General features: G+C 47.7%; 1 protein-coding gene across 2 annotated transcripts; it reads right to left on the minus strand.

The window, feature by feature from the left end:
- Positions 1–241: 241 nt before the first annotated feature.
- On the minus strand, positions 242–15,080 carry THOC3 (THO complex subunit 3). Of its 2 annotated transcripts, XM_002710421.5 has the most exons (6): positions 14,784–15,080; positions 14,121–14,277; positions 11,884–12,088; positions 5,572–5,733; positions 5,352–5,452; positions 242–818 (listed from the first exon to the last, which is right to left on the minus strand). In XM_002710421.5, the coding sequence occupies exons 1-6, from the start codon at positions 15,048–15,050 to the stop codon at positions 655–657; spliced, it is 1,056 nt and encodes a 351-aa protein (XP_002710467.1). In that variant the 5' UTR covers positions 15,051–15,080; the 3' UTR covers positions 242–654. The 2 variants fall into 2 exon arrangements, with proteins under 2 accessions (XP_002710467.1, XP_089191216.1); XM_089335090.1 differs by lacking the exons at positions 242–818; positions 5,352–5,452; positions 5,572–5,733 and having other exon boundaries at positions 11,952–12,088; positions 14,027–14,277.
- Between the last annotated feature and the right edge of the window lie 3,473 nt (positions 15,081–18,553).

Raw genomic sequence — 18,553 nt, forward strand, 5'->3', positions numbered from 1 at the left:
AGGGCCCAAGCACCTGGGCCATCCTCCACTGCACTCCCTGGCCACAGCAGAGGGCTGGCCTGGAAGAGGGGCAACCGGGACAGAATCCGGCGCCCCGACCGGGACTAGAACCCGGTGTGCCAGCGCCGCTAGGCGGAGGATTAGCCTAGTGAGCCGCGGCACCGGCCAATTACACTCAGATTTTAAAAACACAAAACTGCAACATCTCCCTGTAATACTTTAACTATCAAAGTCCTAGAGGTCCCATTTTAAAAACTTTTATTAAATGTTCAGCTCTCAAAATTATACATATTGCGTAATTAAAAACCCTCCATCCCATCCCACTCTTCCCAACCCCTCCGTCCACAGCAGGCGCTGTTCCAGCAACGGTAAGCTCCACGAAGTCTACCCAAAGCGGGGAAGACAGAAGGTCCTCCGAGGACGCGCTGTGCAGGGTCATTCCCCAGCCCACAGAGTCCTCATTAGCTGAGTGATGGTGACGGGGCAAAAGATGGAAACAGCAAACACACACACAACAGAAAGGGCCCTGGAGCGGGCACCTGACAAAAGACGTTTCACAACTCACACCAATTTACAAACATTTAGGGAGCCCACCAGCTCCACGCAGCAGACCAAGCCCCACACAGGCCGGCCAGCCCCTGCAGAGGCCTCCGCTCAGGAATCATTCGGGAGCCCAAACAGCTTCACAGTCCCAGCTTCCCGGCTGCTGTCGTATTTGCCATCTTTGTCATCACAGGCAAAGGCCAGCAGGGGCCTTTTGGGGTGCCAGGCCACAGTGAAGGTCGGGGACTCACACTGCACCTCCCACAGCTTGTCCCCTACAGGAGCCAACAGAGAAGAACTCGGTGAGTTAACAGTAGAGGCGACACTCAGTACTTACCAAGGTGAACTCTAGTCCACGTCCCCCTCTGCGACAGGCATGGTCACCAGGTCACCTGCCGGAGGAGGACCCTGAGGCAGAGCCACAGGGCAGCAGGATGCGAGGGCAGGCACCTCCTGGCCCCAGAACGCGAGCAGCTTCCTTCGCTCAACACCTCAAGCTCCAGAGAGTTCAGGGAACACAAGGGACCCAGCAAGGCACAGAATCTGAAACCTCACCGCATAGAATGACAGCACAGCCGCCCTGCGAGCAAGCAGCAGGCACAGCACACAATCAGTCTGTTTCCACAGCCACAGACCTTCCTACTGAACGATGCCTCCCAAATGGGTTTTTCTTTTCCAAAAGCTTTCTCTCTCCAACTTATTGAAATTACACATGATCTATTCTTCTAGTTCTGATTAACTTTTTATCAGGGTTACAATCAACACAGTAAAATGCTTACACTTTGGTTTGGTATTAACATAAAAATACAGGGGTCGGAGCCATGGTGCTGCCTGTGATGCTAGCATCCCATATGAGCACTGGTTTGAGTCCAGGCTGTTCCATTTCCAATCAGCTCCTTACTAATGTACCTGGGAAATGCAGTGGAAGATGGCCCAAGTACTTGGGATCCCTGCCCTGGCACCCGGGAGATCTGGAAGAAGCTCCTGGCTCCTGGCTTTGGCCTGGTCCAGCCCTGGCCATTGCGGCCATTCGGGGAGTGAACCAGCAGTAGGCAGAAGATCTCTCTCTCTCCCTCTCCCTGTCACTCTGCCTTTCAAATAAATATATTTTAAAAAAAATATATACACGGCCGGCGCCGTGGCTCACTAGGCTAATCCTCCGCCTTGCGGCGCTGGCACACCGGATTCTAGTCCCAGTCAGGGCGCCGGATTCTGTCCCGGTTGCCCCTCTTCCAGGCCAGCTCTCTGCTGTGGCCAGGGAGTGCAGTGGAGGATGGGCCAAGTGCTTGGGCCCTGCACCCCATGGGAGACCAGGAGAAGTACCTGGCTCCTGCCATCGGATCAGCACGGTGCGTGGGCTGTAGCACACCGGCCGCAGCGGCCATTGGAGGGTGAACCAACGGCAAAGGAAGACCTTTCTCTCTCTCTCTCTCACTGTCCACTCTGCCTGTCAAAAAAAAAAAAAAAAAAAAAAAAAAAAAAAAAAAAACCATAAATAAATAAATAAATAAAGGCAGCACACGTGAAACAGTATACTTCAAACTGATCAACTCTATGGTAGGCAGATTACATCTCAATAAAGCTATTAAATATATATCTATATTCATTTGTGGGTATTTAGACATATATAAATACATAACACACTTTACAGAACTCTGCTCCGGGGACAGGTCACGTTTTCCCTAGCAGAAATTCTCCACAATGCCAGCATCTGGCTGTCTGCAGCTTTGTCTGAAGAAACGTCTGACTCACACAGACATAAAGAGTGCTTCTGCGGCTGCTACATCTCTTTTATTTCTCTTGAGACCTTTAACTCCATGTCCTTTGTTATCGGATTGGCTAAAATAAAGAAGTCTGTGCAGTTCAAAAAAACCAAACCAGACTTGAAGAGGCCTTCTAAAATGTTTCCCAAGTAACCACGTGGCTTCACACGCGTAAGCACCTTGATAAGGTATTAGAGCTTCATCTCTGAATTACAATGCTCTTACTATTACTATCACATTTCTATTTCAGACCACCGAAGTCTAGACAAACAGATGCAGAGTTATGGTATGTCTCAAATGCTAAAATAGCTGGATTATTTTAAAATGAGCTTCTGGTAAATATGATATCAGGAATAAAATGAATTTTTCTTGGTTTTAAATTGAACCATTAAAAATATGCCTGTAAACTCTTAGATGCAAAATTGTGTCTCACGACTCCAACAGCAAAAAATACAAATAGAGAGGGAAAAAGAGGCCCTAAAAGGGTACAGTGTTTGGCCTCACAATTCAGGTGTAGCTTAGGATGCCACAGCCCATATGAAAGCCTGGGTTAGCATCTTGGCTCCATTCCTAATGCCAGCTTCCTGCTAAAGCACACCCAAGCAAATAATGGCTCAAGTGACTGGGTCCCTGCCAAGCACAAGGGAGACGTAAACTGAGTTCCAGACTCCAAGCTCCAGGCTTCAGCCTAGGCCAGCCCCAGCCTCTGCAAACATTTGGGAAATGAACCAGCAAATGTGAGCTCTGTCTGTTTCTGTCTCTCTGGCTCTCAAAAAAATAAGTACAAGGTGGAAACATGGTGTAGCACTTATGATACCACTTGAGATGCCCAGATCACATACTGGCGGGCCTGGGTTCCAGTCCCAGATCTGCTTCTGAGTCCAGCTTCCTGCTAACATGCACCCTGGGAAGGCCCAAGTAGTTGGATTCCTGCCATCTGGGTTGTGGGAGACCCAGAGTCCCTGTCTCCTCACTTTGGCCTAGTCCAAGCCCAGCTATTGTGAGCATTTGGGGAGATGGAAGATCTCTGTCTGTCTCTCAAAAATAAGTAAATAAGCAAGCAAGCAAGATGCCTTTTTTTTAAAGAAGAAAAATACCTGAAGAAAATATATCATAATATCAGCAATGATTATTTCCTAATTACAGACCTATGAGTGACGGCTAATTTCTTTTCTGTATTTCCAGCATTTTCCAACCACTCTATATAATGAGCACCTATCACTCTTAATTCGCAAATATATGCCTACTGCATAAAAGTCAGGGTTCCAGGGTATGAAAGCAGTGCTCCACAACAGAAATCGTGATGGAACCTACTTGGACAGTTCCATCTGTCCAACACAGCAGCCCCTGACCACGTGTGCTTACTGTGTCCTCGAAATGTGCCCAGGCTAATGAAGGAACTCAACCTTTCATTTTGTTTACTCAGTTTCAGTAATAATATTTAAATGAACAATTTACAATTGACCCTTTTCCCTATTGCAGTCTTCTCTCAACTTTCTAAGAACAATATAAATTCTTCCAAAAGTTGTTCTGTCGATTCAGCTTTAGCTCTTTACCTGCACAGGAACACGACTCAAGCACAGCCTGGCCAACCTGCTTTGCTCAGTCAGCAACACGACTTGCAGGTCTGCCACTTCAGCACATACACAGCTAGGGGCACCGTGATACGACTGTGTCACAACCCAATTATTCCCTTCACAGGGAAAATTTAGACCACTTCCCATGTACCGTTACTATAATGTAAAGAATATAATTGTGTTTTCCTTCAGTAATTGTTTTGCTTTTAAGTTTTAACCTGGGTTACAGAGAAAATTTTTTAAATGTTAGAAAGTAGTTTGCTATTGCTTCTCGGCCTTTTGGCTACGATCAAGTGTAAAAGGCATTTTGCTGAACTAGTTAGAAAAAGTAATACAGCTGCATCTGATATGTTCCTGAAAGGGTGCGTGTGAATGAAATCATGCATTACCCCTACCAGGTAAAAGAAACTCACACAGCGGTGGAAGCACACACACATCCCTGCACGCCTCTAAGACCACACTGAAACCACCTTTGTGCATGGCAGACTGGACCTCCACAAAACGTGCGCACCAAGGATGCAGCAACCCAGCCCGGCGCTCAGAAGGCGGCTCCCACGTGCAACATGAAGCACGGGACGGATGTGACCGATGCTCCTCCCCTCATCAGTGACAGCTGCGCAAGGGCCAGAGGCCACCAGACAGGAAGAGTTAAGCAAATTCTGGTACAATGGAGTTCGACACCCCGTTAAAAGTGACCAGGTGGAATTCAGGTGCCACCGCCTTGGGCAGAAGCTGATGCCCTGCCGGGAGCCAGGCGGACAGCAGGTCCCAGCGCAGCAGCAGAGTGCCTCTGACCGCACCGCGCAGACGCAGGGCGGCAGAGAGGCCCTGCCCGGCCACCGCGCTCCCAGCGTGGTAACGGCAGCATCACTGCAGCCCTCTCTACACGGTGGAATTTCAAGTGCTTTACTTTCTTCTTGGAAGTTTCCTCTACAGTTCTGAACTGTCACTTGTCTCTAAAAACAATACAGCCACATTTAAACACAAATTGAAAGGGAATCATTTTGTAAAATGAATACTCTTCTTATTTCCCTATCTTTAACAGGTTTTGTTGTTTTTCAAACAAAAACTTTGGTAATTCCTGAAATTATCTTTAAAAAGGCTTTCTTTTTTAACCTTCCATGTAAACACAGAGAGAAACATACCCGATGTTTTAAAGGGGTGTATTTAGATGGTGGGACACAGGGCATGCTTTCTTCTTCCTTCTATTTTCTGAATTCTAAAAACTGCATCATAATGGAAGAATTAAAAGCTAATACAATGTGAAATATTTTCCTAAATCACTCTCCTTCAGACCTGTTTCTTTCCGAACCCTCTGCTCTCTCATGGCCTGGCGGTGGCAGTCCTAACATACAGACTGATCTTAAGAGACAAATTCACAGCTGGTAAGGCCAGAGAAGCAGTGATATGCAGAGCCAGGAGAAGTCCTGACGGTCAGGGATGAGACACAGCGTGCCTGCTGCATTACCTGTCTCTACTTCAGCGATGTCGATAAAATGATCTTCCGATGCAGACGCCAGCATTTTCCCATCGTGACTGAAACTGAGAGTCCTCACGGGCCAATCCAGCCTACAGCACAGGGCAGACAGACAGACAGCAGAATCACCCACCAAGAGGAGGCTACACTCCCACCCAGGATGAAATCGGCTAATTCACCCAGCCAGGGAAGTGCCGGCAGAATCGCTTACCGGGAAAAGCACCGGACACACACTAACTCGTCCACATCCCACAGGCTGACCAAAGCGTCTGCACTCCCTGTAGCGAAGTACTTCCCCATGGGGTCAAACTTGATGCAGATGCAGTTGGAGGGATGGGCATTGATGGACTGCACAGGCTTCAGCTCCGGGTAGCTGAGGAACAAAACACGCAGCAGTCACACTGCAGAAGGGCACTGCGGCTCTAAGACAGCAACAGGAAACACGGAGGCGGAGCGGCAACCGAGGGAACTGAATAGTTCCAGAAGCTGTAACTCAAGAAAGAAAGCTTCCCAGAACTACAAGGATTCAAACCACATACTGGACGAGCACAAGGCCTCCCTGAGAATGTGAATCCAGGCCCTCTCACAGCAAGATAGACTAGAAAAATTACCTGCCTTCAAAAAAAGAGAATACTAGAATATCATCCGACTTTTTGACAGCAACATTTTATGTCAAAAGAAAACGGACCAACAGAAGCAAGAAAGTATGAGTCGCATTTCTCTATCCACCAAGACTACCACATATAAATACAAGAAGCACACTAAAGCACCTGTATGTTTTGAGAGGTGGAGAGAGACAGAGAGGGAACAGGCACTCCCATCCCCTGGGCTCCCTCCCCAAACACCCTCAATGGCTGAGTCTAAGAAGCAAGACCTCAGTTCAGGTTGCCCATGCCACTGTCAGGAACCCAACTATTTGAGCAATATAACCTGCTGTCTCCTGAGGTGCACCTTAGCAAGAAGCTGGGATCAAGAGTGGAGTCAGGGGGCCGGCACTGTGGCGTAGCGGGTAAAGCTGCCACCTGTGGTGCCGGCATCCCATATGGGCGCCAGTTTTGAGTCCTGGCTGCTCCACTTCCCATCCAGCTCTCTGCTATGGCCTGGGTCCTTGGGCCCCTGCACCCACACGGGAGACCCAGAAGAAGCTCCTGGCTCCTGGCTTCGGATCGGCGCAGCGCCGGCTGTTGCATCTGAGAAGTGAACCAGCAGATGGAAGACACCCCCCCCCGCCTCTCAAATAAATAAATATTTAAAAAAAAAAGGGTGGCGTCAGGACTTGAACCCAGGCTCTCCGATACTGTATGTGGGTGTCTTAACCAGTTTCCACTGGGCCAAATGCCCACCCTCTTATCCTTCTGATAAATGTACTCCTTTACATGGAAAGCAAAGACACTCTGGCAAAAAAAAAAAAAAAAAAAAAAAAAGACCTAAATGAAAGATCTCCGCGAATGAGATCCCAGTGGAAAGAACGGGCCATCGAAGAAGGAGGTATCTTTCTCTGAAAGGAGGAGAGAAATTCCACTTTGACTATGACCTTGTCTAAATAAGATCGGAGTTTGTGAACTCAGGAGGCTTCCATAGCCTTGGCAGCTCAAGACAAGAGCCTAGGGTGATTGCTGATGCCATAAACAAGAGTGTCAATTGTTAAATCAACAATGGGCGTCACTGTGCACCTGCTCCCCATGTAGGATCTCTGTCCTTAATGTGCTGCACACTGTGATTTAATGCTATAACTAGTACTCAAACAGTATTTTTCACTTTGTGTTTCTGTGTGGGTGCAAACTGTTGAAATCTTTAGTTAGTATATACTAAACTGATCTTCTGTATATAAAGAGAACTGAAAATGAATCTTGATGTGAATGGAAGGGGAGAGGGAGCGGGAGATGGGAAGGAAGTTATGGGGGGGGGAGCCATTGTAATCCATAAGCTGTACTTTGGAAATTATATTCGTTAAATAAAAGTTAAAAAAAAGTACTCCTTTAAAAAAAAAAAAAAGCACAGATTTATTTAATTTATTTGCAAAGCAGAGTTACAGAGTGAGGGAGAGAGAGAGAGAGGGATCTTCCACCCACTGGTTCACTCCCCAAATGGCTATAACAACCAGGGCTGGGCCAGGCCAAAGCCAGGAGCTTGGAGCTTGATCCAAGTCTACCACGTGGTTGACAGAGGCCCAAGCACTTGGGTCAGCTTCTGCCACTTTCCCAGGCATATTAACAAACAATTGGATAGGAAGTGGAGCAGCCAGGACCTGAACTGGCACCCATGTGGAATGCCAGCACTGCAGGCAGCTGCTATGGCCTCCCTAAGAAATCTTAAGTACAGAAAGAACTCTGACCCACAAATGACTGGCGACTCAAGAGGTTTGGTGATGAACATTAAACACGTAGTATTTAGTGAAACTATATCTGGCTAAAAGAGAATATTATGTAACAGTTCTATACTCTCGTAACATATACTACCATTTTCTTCAATGGCGGAAGAATGGGGACAGCATATGCAAAACAAAAAATCTATGTAGATAATCACATTAGTGGTAATGGTAATATATTTTTGAGACATTTGTATGTTTAACATGGGATAATGACAATAAAGGTATACAGTGGAGACCATTCTATCATCTGTGCCCTTGGAACCAGAATATGGAAGAAAAAGAGATGTATTCATGATATAGAAGAGGTTTAATAAAATCTCTGTAGTCTCAAATTTCAATGTGCAGTTATCAGTATGAGTTCCCAAGGTTCTTTCTCTACTAAAATATAGTCACACATCACGTGCACTGATGGGCTACATGCTGAGAAAGGCGCTGATAGATTTCACCGTGTGATGAACATGGCATGGACTTACACCCACTAAGACCACTAAGGCGGCTGTGCCACCACTAAGTGATCCAGTCTTTCGAGACCACTGTCACACACACTGTCCGCTGGTGATGGAAACCTCACTATGCAGCATGTGACTGGACATGGACTCCTAGCTCCAGCCACCAGAAAGGCCTAAAAACAATGACCAACTCAACAGCAATGGACATTCCTAGCTGCAATGTCATTTCCGGGTAAGAGTCAAGGCTTCTTCAGAGGATTCTCTCAGTAACGGTCTGGGGCAGGGTGGGTGTCCAGTCTAGCAGTAAAGGCATAGTTAGGAAGCCTGAACATCCCATATCACACTAAGTTCAATGACTTTTAAGATAGTTTTTATTTATTCACTTTTGTACTTCCGTCTCCTGATTCCAGCTTCCTACTGTCACAGAAACCCTGGGAGACAGGGCTGACGACTTAAATGACAGGTTCCTGCCATCCACAGATGAGATCTGGATTAAATTCTTGGCTCCCAGCTTCAGCCTGGCCCAGCCCGGGCCATTGTGGTCATTTGGAGAATGAACTACAGGATAGGAGTGCTCTCTTTCTCTTTTGCTGTCGCTCTCCGTATGTCTTACTCTGTCCCTCTAATTTAAAAAAAAAAAAAAAAAAAAAAAAAACTAGAGTAGGAAATGAACAAATGAACTTGTGAGTATCTTACCCTATCAGAGAGCACAAAAGACCACTAGGATTATGTCAAGAAAAAACTCAGAGAGCAGATGTTTGGTGCAGGGGTTAGGACACGGCTTGAGAAGTCCACATCCTGTATCAGAGGGCCTAGGTTTGGGTCCGGGCTCTGCTCCCACACCCAGCTTCCTGCTGATGGGAAGCAGCAGGCAATGGCCCAGGAACTTGGGTCCTGAAACTCACGTGGGGGCCCAGATCAGGTCCCTGCTCCTGGCCTGACCCAGGTATTGCAGGCATTTGAGTATCTGAGTAGTGACCCAGTGGGTGTAAGGTCTGGAGCACTCACTCTCTCTCTCTCTCTGCCTTTCAAATAAGTACAAAAGTGAATAAATAAAAACTATCTTAAAAAAAAAAAAAGAAGGATCCAGGAATCTGAAGGGATCCTCATTGGCCAAGATGCAGTCATTTGAGCTTCAGTAAACATAGCAATTATAATAAATTGAAATACATCAACTCTGTTTTAATGCATGGATCCATAATCATTCTTTAAAAAAATTTATTTTTTTAAGATTTATTTATTTGAAAAGCAGAGAGAGAGAGAAAGAGAGATACTGCATCTACTGGATCACTCCCCAAATGGCCACAACAGCTAGGGCTGGGCCAGGCTGAAGCCAGGAACCAGGAGCTTCATCCAGGTCTCCCATGTGGATATAGGGGCCCAAGCACTTGGGCCATTTTCTGTGCTTTTCCAGGTGCATTAGCAGGGAGATGGATCAGAAGTGGAGCAGCCAGGACTTGATCCGGCACCCATACAGGATGCTGGCACTGTAGGCAGTGGCTTAACCTGCTTCACCACACTGCCGGCCCGCTAACTGACCATCTTTGGAGGTGACAGAGAACTAACTCCTCTGACGACCACAGGAAGTTCAGGCTGCCTTTCGTAAATGGACTATAGGGTAGGCAGTGAATGAGAGGAAATCTCTGTTCAGTGAAGCACCCAATAAATAAGTAAGTATAGGGAATCAGCAAAGCCCAGACTCCGGTTCTTCAACAGCTAAGTTACATGGAAAAGAAAGGGACAGGGCACCCTGTAATGTAACACTGAAAAGAACTAAGATATCTCTTTGAACTGGCAAAACCAGAGGATCTAGGAATGCACATTTGGAAACTAGAACTAAAAAGAACACTATGACAGTGATTACTTGTGAGGCAGGGAGAGGTAAGACACACACACTCGTGGGCTTCTGGGGCAGCTGGAAAGTGCCATTTCTCAACCTGGGTGCAGTCACACAGGTAAGAAGCACATCAATTCACTCAGCCACACATCTGCTTTATGTGCTTCTCAGCATCTGTGCTTTCTAACAAAAAAGGCTTTTTTGTAAAAAAAAAAAGTTAGATTTCTCATTGCCTATAAAATAAAATCCAAGTTGCTAAGCATAAAATTCAAGGCCTTTGACGACCCAGTCCTAAATGACTTCAACTTCATCTCCCACGATCATGCCTTCTCTTCATATGCGCCCTCTGCCACCACTCCTGCACAACTCTAACTACTCTCCAAACAAAATCGCGCCCGCACACCCCTGCTGCCAGCTGCACAGTTCCCTTTTGCGCCTTCTTAAAATCCTACGCATCTGTCAAGACCAAGCTCAGAAGCTGCCTCCTCCAACCATCATAATCAGTACACATTCTTCCCTTCAGATTCCCCAGCAAATGCCTGGCCTCTTTATCACAGGACTTGTTCACTCCGTCTCCCATTGCTCACCCAGGATAAATACAGGCTTGCACAGACCTGACTTTCAATTCCACAGTTCTGTTCATTTAGAGAACAAATATTAACTGAGTTCCTACAATGTAAAGCAAGTGCCAGGCTGGGCATCAGGGGTTCAACAGCTAACAAGGTGAGCACCATCATGGGATTTACAGTCTAATGAAAGATATGGAAATCAGAATACAGAGTGAGAAGTGCTTACATCAAGAAGTACACAAGGGGCCGGCACTGTGGCGCAGCAGGTTGAAGCCCTGGCCTGCAGTGCCAGCATCCCATATGGGCGCTGGTTCAAGTCCTGGCTGTTCCACTTCCGATCCAGCTCTCTGCTGTGGCCTGGGAAAGCAGCAGAAGATGGCCCAAGTCCTTGGGCCCCTGCACCTGTGTGGAAGACCTGGAAGAACCTCCTGGCTTCAGATCAGTACAACTCTGGCCATTGCGGTCATCTGGGGAGTAAACCAGCAGATCAAAGATATCTCTCTGGCTCTACCTCTCTTTGTAACTCTTTCAAATAAATACAATAAATCTATAAAAAAAAAAAAAGCTTTAAAAAAAAGAAGTATACAAAATAAGCTTCTAATGAGGGAGACGGGAGTTGGAGATGGCTTCACTGGAGGGAAAGAGGTCTTTTCTTCATTATTTATTTGAAAGGCAGAGAGACAAAGGGAGAGGGAGAGAGAAGGGGAGGGAAGGGCAAAAGGGGAGAGAGAGAAAAGGTATTCTTCCTTCTACTAATTCACTCTCCTAATGCCTGCAACAAACAGCCTGGGCCAGGCCAAAGCTGGAATCCAGAAATTCATCCCAAGCTCCCAAACGGATGGCAGGAAGCCAATACCTGAGCCATCGCCTGCTGCCCCCCAGGGTACACATTAGCAGGAAGCTGGATTCCGAAGACCCCAGGTACCCCAGTGGGGGGTGTGCATCGTAAACACCTGCTCTTGTAAAGTGCTACTGATGTCAGAACTTTTTATGTGTGCAAATTAGGCACAATTCAAGATGTGTCCAGTGCTAGCGCCCACGAGCTGCCCAGTGATGCAATCTCTATGATCCTGAAATCCCCATCTGCCAAACGCAAAGCAGCATCAGGACCCCCCCGGGGTTTCTGTGTGGACTCAGCGAATTTAAGTGCCAAGTGTGAGAAGAGGATAGGACTCTGTATTACTACATCAGCTGCATTGTAAACTCCTTCCGGAAAGACTCCCAACTACCTCATCCAGGTACCCACCGCAGCGCCCATGCCAAGGTCACAACAGTCCCCTAAGTCATACCCCCTCACCTGAGGATGTTGATGCAACCATTGCCGTTGGTCAGGAAGAACATGTTATTATCGTTGTTCCAGGAGATTTCGTTGACCTCAAACTTGAACTGCTCCTCCGCTTTGGAACGGTGCGTCTTGGCATCAATAAAGGTCACCACATCATCCTTGTTGCCCACGGCAATGGTCTGCCCATCAGGACTCCAGCAGATGTTAATGTTCTCCCCTGGGAACCCAGAGACAATCAGCACCACCATCGGTTTCCCATAATCCTCCAGAAGCTGGCTCTGCTGTTCCAGACAGACCTCAGAGCTCACTCACCAAGGTCCCGGTCAGCACAGGGAACTACCACTACACCGAGGAGTGGCCACAGCCACGTCAGAGTCCAGCAGCCATCAGCTAATGACCCCATTTGGACTTCACAAGGGACACGTCATTATCCCTATCTTATACACGAGGAAATGGAAGAAAATGGGCCAAGGTGGCAAAGCCAGGAAGTCACAGAGCTAAGATTTAAACTGTATTTGCCCTCAAAGCCTCTTATTCTTTCTTACATCATGTCTCAAACTCCAAAAGCTACACTTCTCTTTATTCAAGACTTTTTCTAAATTTGACTCAAAAATAATGTTTCAATTAAACAATAAATCCTAGAGGTTTTCTTTTTACATCAAAATATATACATAATCAATTTTTAATGTCCATCCATATACAACTTAAATCACACACGTATCACCAGCTGTGTGAAGCAAGCACTCCACCATTCCACCTCTAGGTCTAAGTTGGGTCCAGTGACCATGCTGAACACATTCATCGAGAATTTCAGGGAGCAAGCACTCAGCCTAATGGCTAAGACACCTGCACCCCCCAGAGTGCCTAGGTTTGATTCCTGCCTTCGGCTCCGAACCCTAGTTTCTCACTAATGCCGACGGCAGAAGGCACTGGTGATGGCTCTGTTCCAGCCACCCTCACGAGGGACCTGTCTTGTATTCCAGGCTCCTGACCAGCCTTCACCGACATCTGGGGAATAAACCAACAGATGGAAGCCCTCTCTCACTCACCCATGCTCTCCCTTTCTCTGTCGCTCTGCCACTCAAATAAATAAAAATTTAAAAACTTCATCACCTTTATTCTTTTTTTTTTTTTTTTTACAGGCAGAGTGGACAGTGAGAGAGAGAGAGAGAGAAAGGTCTTCCTTTGCCATTGGTTCACCCTCCAATGGCCGCCGCGGCATGCGCTCTGCGGCCGGCGCACCGCGCTGATCCAAAGGCAGGAGCCAGGTGCTTCTCCTGGTCTCCCATGGGGTGCAGGGCCCAAGCACCTGGGCCATCCTCCACTGCACTCCCGGGCCACAGCAGAGAGCTGGCCTGGAAGAGGGGCAACCAGGACAGAATCCGGCGCCCCAACCAGGACTAGAACCCGGTGGGCCGGCACCGCAAGGCGGAGGATTAGCCTACTGAGCCGCGGCGCCAGCCCATCACCTTTATTCTAAAATGCACATTTTCACAACTTAATATTTATGATGCACTTTAAAATTTATCAAGAAGCATCTCAAAAATCGTGGGGTACCAAGGTTATTTGGCAACTTTCTGTCCTAATGGCATAAGAAATATTGATAAATCTCCTATCAATAATATCTTAGCATTAAGTCACGGTTTCATGATTTACAAGGTAATACCTGGCCAAAAATGTACTGCACATCGCTCTAGTCCTGTTCTCCCAGGCCACCAGGGCCATGCGGGCCTCACCCCTTCTAACCTCTCAGAGCCTTTGTTCCCTCCAGGAACTGCCTCCCTCCTCACACACTGCACACTGGCCACAAAATTCCTACAGCCATTCAGAGCTGTACTGGAATTCCAGGAGGCTTCCCTGTCTCACCTGGGGTGTCCACCATGCTACAAGATGAACCAGTCCTATTCACGCAAGTCTCTCTCCTCCCCTTAACCTTGAGGCCCTAGGAGCTGGACAGTATCTTGTTCAGTTCAGGATACCCCAGACTTAGCAAAATGCCAGGCACAGGGGAAGACACGGGGGTCCCTCAGCAGCCACAGGAGACTGGTTCCAGGACCCCTAGATACAAAACCCCATGGACATGTTGTAAGTCCCTCACAACAAGGCGATGGCATTTCACAGAGCCTTTACACACTCTCCTGATACTTTAAATCACCTCTGGATTACTTCCGATACGCAATACAAGGTGAGCGTCAGAGGGTGCAGAACCAACACAGGCTTATCTTCCTGCCGTCCCTGGGCACGGTCACCTTTGGTGTTCACGGTGGCAATGCATTTCGTAGTCCTCACATCCCAGATGCGAATGGTCTTGTCCCCGGATGCCGTGACAAAAAGGTCGGGATTACTTGGATGCCAACACAGCTGGTCCACACTATCCCCATGTCCCCGGTAATTGTTTTCTTTAACCTGGAAGCACAGAATCCACGTGTCATTTCCACCAGACACAGCCGCCCGCATGTGTAACCCACCTTTATTCAAACCAAGGTCTCTCACTAGCAACAAGCGCTCAGCCCCTCCAAGCCCGTACTCCTCCCTGATCACTCTGAACTGCTCTGAGCTTCTGCCCTCTCCCCTCCTCTCTGGTTCGCCACCCTCACTCTACCCTAATGTCCCAACCCACAAGACCCAAATCATTTTCAAAGGCGCCCCTCCCTACCACAGGGACCCCACCAGCACCACCACCACTGCCCCTGGCCACTCCTCACGGCCACACGAAGCCTTCCTACTGTTCCCCTCACCTCACACCCTTCCCATCCACCCCATCACAGCCCCACACACCCTCATCTCCTCGCTCCCTCCTCTCCTACCCTCACGCTCACTTTCCACTCCACCTCCACCCTGCCCCTCGCCCACCCCCACCTCAATTCATCAATGCCCCTGTCTCCGGCCTAGGCCGGGCCCGGGCGGCTCACCAACCGGTCTTTCTCCAAGAGGAAGACGCTGGCCGTCTTGTCGAACGACCCCGAGGCCAAGCGACGCCCGTCGCAGCTCCAGGCCACCGAGTGCACCTTGGCGCTGTGCGCGGGGAACTCGCGCGTCTTGCTGTGGCCCCGGAACAGCTCCTGCATCCCGAGCACGTAACGCGAAGGGCCGCTACTCATTGAGCACCAGGGGGCCATCGAACCCGGCCCGCTTGGGCCCAGCGTCGAAGGCCCCATGGCAGCCGGGGGCACCGCCATAGCGAGCTCAGAGACCACAACTCGGCCACCGCGGTTCCGGCACAATCAGTCCTGGCGCCGCCACTGCGCGCATGCGCCCGGAGGCGCACCCTGCTCTGCGCAGGCGCACCATGCCCCAGCACCAGAAAGGACTACAAATCCCGGCGTGCAACATGAGCCAGGCTGCGCGCTTTCTGGCAGGCGCGATTCCGCTGTAAACTGGCTTCACGCTTAACGACTCCTATACAGCTTGGGTGCGTGGTTCGCTTGGCTGTCTCTAGATGGGTGTATTTGTATCCCTGTTTAACTGAAGAAGGAAATCCACGGTAACCTTGCAAGCAGTTTACCTATCAGTAAATGCCCTTGCTCTAGTATTAACCCTCCCCCTGGAGCAGAGGCCCTGGAGAAGGACTGGGGTGATATTGTCCTGAAAAAGGGCCCCGGGAGGAGGGAGGAGTCCGCGATTTTTTTGTTTTCCCAGAAATCTTTTATTTAAGGAATACAAACTTCATGCATTTCATAGTATAACTTAGGAACATAGTGAATCTTCCCACCATACCTGCCCTCCCACCCCTCTTCCTCCTCCCTCTCTTATGCCCAGTTTTATTTTTCACTAAGATCTATTTCCTGTTAACTTTATACACATGATTAACTCTATACTAAGAAAACGGTTCAAAAAGTAGTATGAAGAAAGACAATCGAGACAAGTGCTGTTCAAAGTCGTTGCATCTCCAAGTGTCAATTTCACTTCTATAGATTAACTTTTAGGGGCTCTAATAGTTATCACAGATCGGGAGAACATATGGTATTTGTCCTTTTGGGACTGGCTTATTTCACTAAGTGTGATGTTCTCCAGTCTCATCCATTTTGTTGCAAGTGACAGGATTTTTTTCTTTACTGCTGTGTAGTACTCCATGGTGTACATATCCCATAATTTCTTTATCTAGTCTTCAGTTGATGGACATTTGAGTTGATTCCATATCTTAGCTACTGTGAATTGAGCTGCAATACACTGCGGGTACAGATAGAGTTCATTTGCTGGTTTCAGTTCCCTTGGGTAAATTCCCAGGAGTGGGATGGCTGGGTCATATGGTAGGTCCATATTCAGATTTCTGAGGTATCTCCATACTGTCTTCTATACAGACTTTACCAGTTTACTTTCCTACCAACAGTGGATTAGGGTACCTTTTTCCTCACATCCTCACCAGCATTTTGTCGTTTGGTGATTTCTGTATGAAAGCCATTCTAAAGGGGGTTAAGGTGAAATGTCATTGTGGATTTGATTTGCATTTCCCTGAAAGCTAGTGATCTTGAGTGTTTTTTCACGTGCCTGTTGGCCATTTGGATTTCCTCTTTTGAAAAATGATTGTTTAACTCCTTTGCCCATTTCTTAACTGGGTTGTTTGTTTTGTTGTTGTTGAGTTTCTTGATCTCTTTATATATTCTGGTTATTAATCTTGTATCAGTTACGTAGTTTGCAAATAATTTCTCCCATTCTAAGACAAAATTTTCTAAACAAAAGAATATATTGAGGGGCCGGCACCGTGGCTCATTTGGTTAATCCTCCGCCTGTGACACCGGCATCCCATATGGGCACCGGTTCTAGTCCCAGTTGCTCCTCTTCCAGTCCAGCTCTCTGCTGTGGCCCGGGAGGGCAGTGGAGGATGGCCCAAGTGCTTGAGCCCCTGCACCCGCATGGGAGACCAGGAGGAAGCACCTGGCTCCTGGCTTTGGATTGGCACAGCGCCGGCCATGGCGGCCATTTGGGGAGTGAACCAACGGAAGGAAGATCTTTCTCTCTGTCTCTCTCTCTCACTGTCTAACTCTGTCAAAAAAGAACATATTGAACTTCAACCTTAATTACCTTCAAGTAGTCTTGAATTATTTTTATATACAGTTTATGAAAATGTATTTTTTTTTTTTTTGATAGGCAGAGTGGACAGTGAGAGAGAGAGACAGAGAGAAAGGTCTTCCTTTTGCCGTTGGTTCACCCTCCAATGGCCGCCGCGGCCGGCGCACCGCGCTGATCCGATGGCAGGAGCCAGGAGCCAGGTGCTTTTCCTGGTCTCCCATGGGGTGCAGGGCCCAAGCACTTGGGCCATCCTCCACTGCACTCCCGGGCCACAGCAGAGAGCTGGCCTGGAAGAGGGGCAACCGGGACAGAATCCGGCGCCCCGACCGGGACTAGAACCCGGTGTGCCGGCGCCGCTAGGCGGAGGATTAGCCTAGTGAGCCGCGGCGCCGGCCTGAAAATGTATTTTTTAAAAAGACTGAGTTATTTATTTGAAAGGCAGAGTTATAAAGAAGCCAAGGCAGCGAGAGAGAGAGAGAGAGAGGTCTTCCATCTGCTGGTTCACTGGGTACAATGGCCAGAGCTGGGCTGATCCAAAGCCAGGTACGAGGAGCTTCTTCTAGGTCTCCCATGTGGGTGCAGGGGCCCAAGGACTTGGACCATCTTCCACTGCTTTCTCAGGCAAATTAGCAGGGAGCTGGATTAGAAGTGGAGCAGCCGGGACACAAACCGGCACCCATATGGAATGCCAGCACTGCAGGAGGTGGCTTTACTCACTATGCCACAGCTCTGGCACTGAAAACGTATTTGTTAACAAACCCAAATTTTTTCACAGAATATAAGGTGCTAGGAGTACTTAAGTTTTCATTTGGACACATTTATCTCATTTACCTTTGTTCAATTTACATTTAGCAATTACACCCAGATGATTTAATATGATACCTTTATCTGAATTAAGATCAAAATCACATTTCCATGGAATTTTTTTTTTTCATAAAACAACTCTAACTGGAAATCAGTGCTATCAACCTGGGATCTACTAAATGGTACTTTTTCACTTAGTCTCAGGAAGACAGGCAGTGTTGCTGTACAACACCATCTCTTTTTTTTATGGCAATGAATTTTAGATTTATAATATCCAGTTACAGCTGAACCAAATTAGCATGAGAATCATTACCCTGAGTTTTATACATGAGACTGTTATTTCTCAAGTGTGTCTCTTTAGATTGTAGATTGGATTTGAGCCTAGTCTTTTACCTAACAAGTGCCTCGGGCCAACACCTAGTCAGCAGTCAGATACCTGGGACCATCTCTGAAACAAACATTTTTCAGGCAGGGATGACTGTGGGCCAGGGGCCAGTGTGCCACAGGCAAGAAGCCTACTGGAGATTGTTAACTTACATGTAGGAGACTTTTTTAAGTATCACTGCTGAGAGACAGGTGACCTTCCTCCTTCTCGCAAAGGGGTGGAGTTAACCAAAGAAAGGAAAAACAAGTCTAAACTGCCTCTTTTTCCCCGCCCCCCAAAGAAAGTATAGTCAGAGAGGAGGGGAGTGGGGTTTAACCTTCCAGGCATTTATACAAACCCAACAGAAGTTTGGTTTTATAACCTGATGATGGATTTTAGATTATGAAAAATGATGCCAAGTTCATGCCATGGTTATCGTTTGAGAGTTTTATGGGCCAAACTGGACTCCCAAGGTCAGAGACTCAGTTTATAGTCAAGATAGTC

This window comes from Oryctolagus cuniculus, chromosome 6, assembly GCF_051225735.1.
Source record: "Oryctolagus cuniculus isolate XC-2025 breed Fujian yellow rabbit chromosome 6, ASM5122573v1, whole genome shotgun sequence".
Lineage (NCBI taxonomy): Eukaryota > Metazoa > Chordata > Mammalia > Lagomorpha > Leporidae > Oryctolagus > Oryctolagus cuniculus.

What these genes read in the sequence shown, in the direction of transcription:
- THOC3 (XM_002710421.5), bottom strand. Translation starts at nt 15,050, where the DNA reads ATGGCGGTGCCCCCGGCTGCCATGGGGCCTTCGACGCTGGGCCCAAGC. An exon ending in TGTGTCCGGTGCTTTTCCCG is followed by an intron (nt 5,453 to 5,571) that starts GTAAGCGATTCT and finishes CCTGTGCTGTAG; the next exon opens with GCTGGATTGGCCCGTGAGGA. An exon ending in CATCGCTGAAGTAGAGACAG is followed by an intron (nt 819 to 5,351) that starts GTAATGCAGCAG and finishes TGGCTCCTGTAG; the next exon opens with GGGACAAGCTGTGGGAGGTG.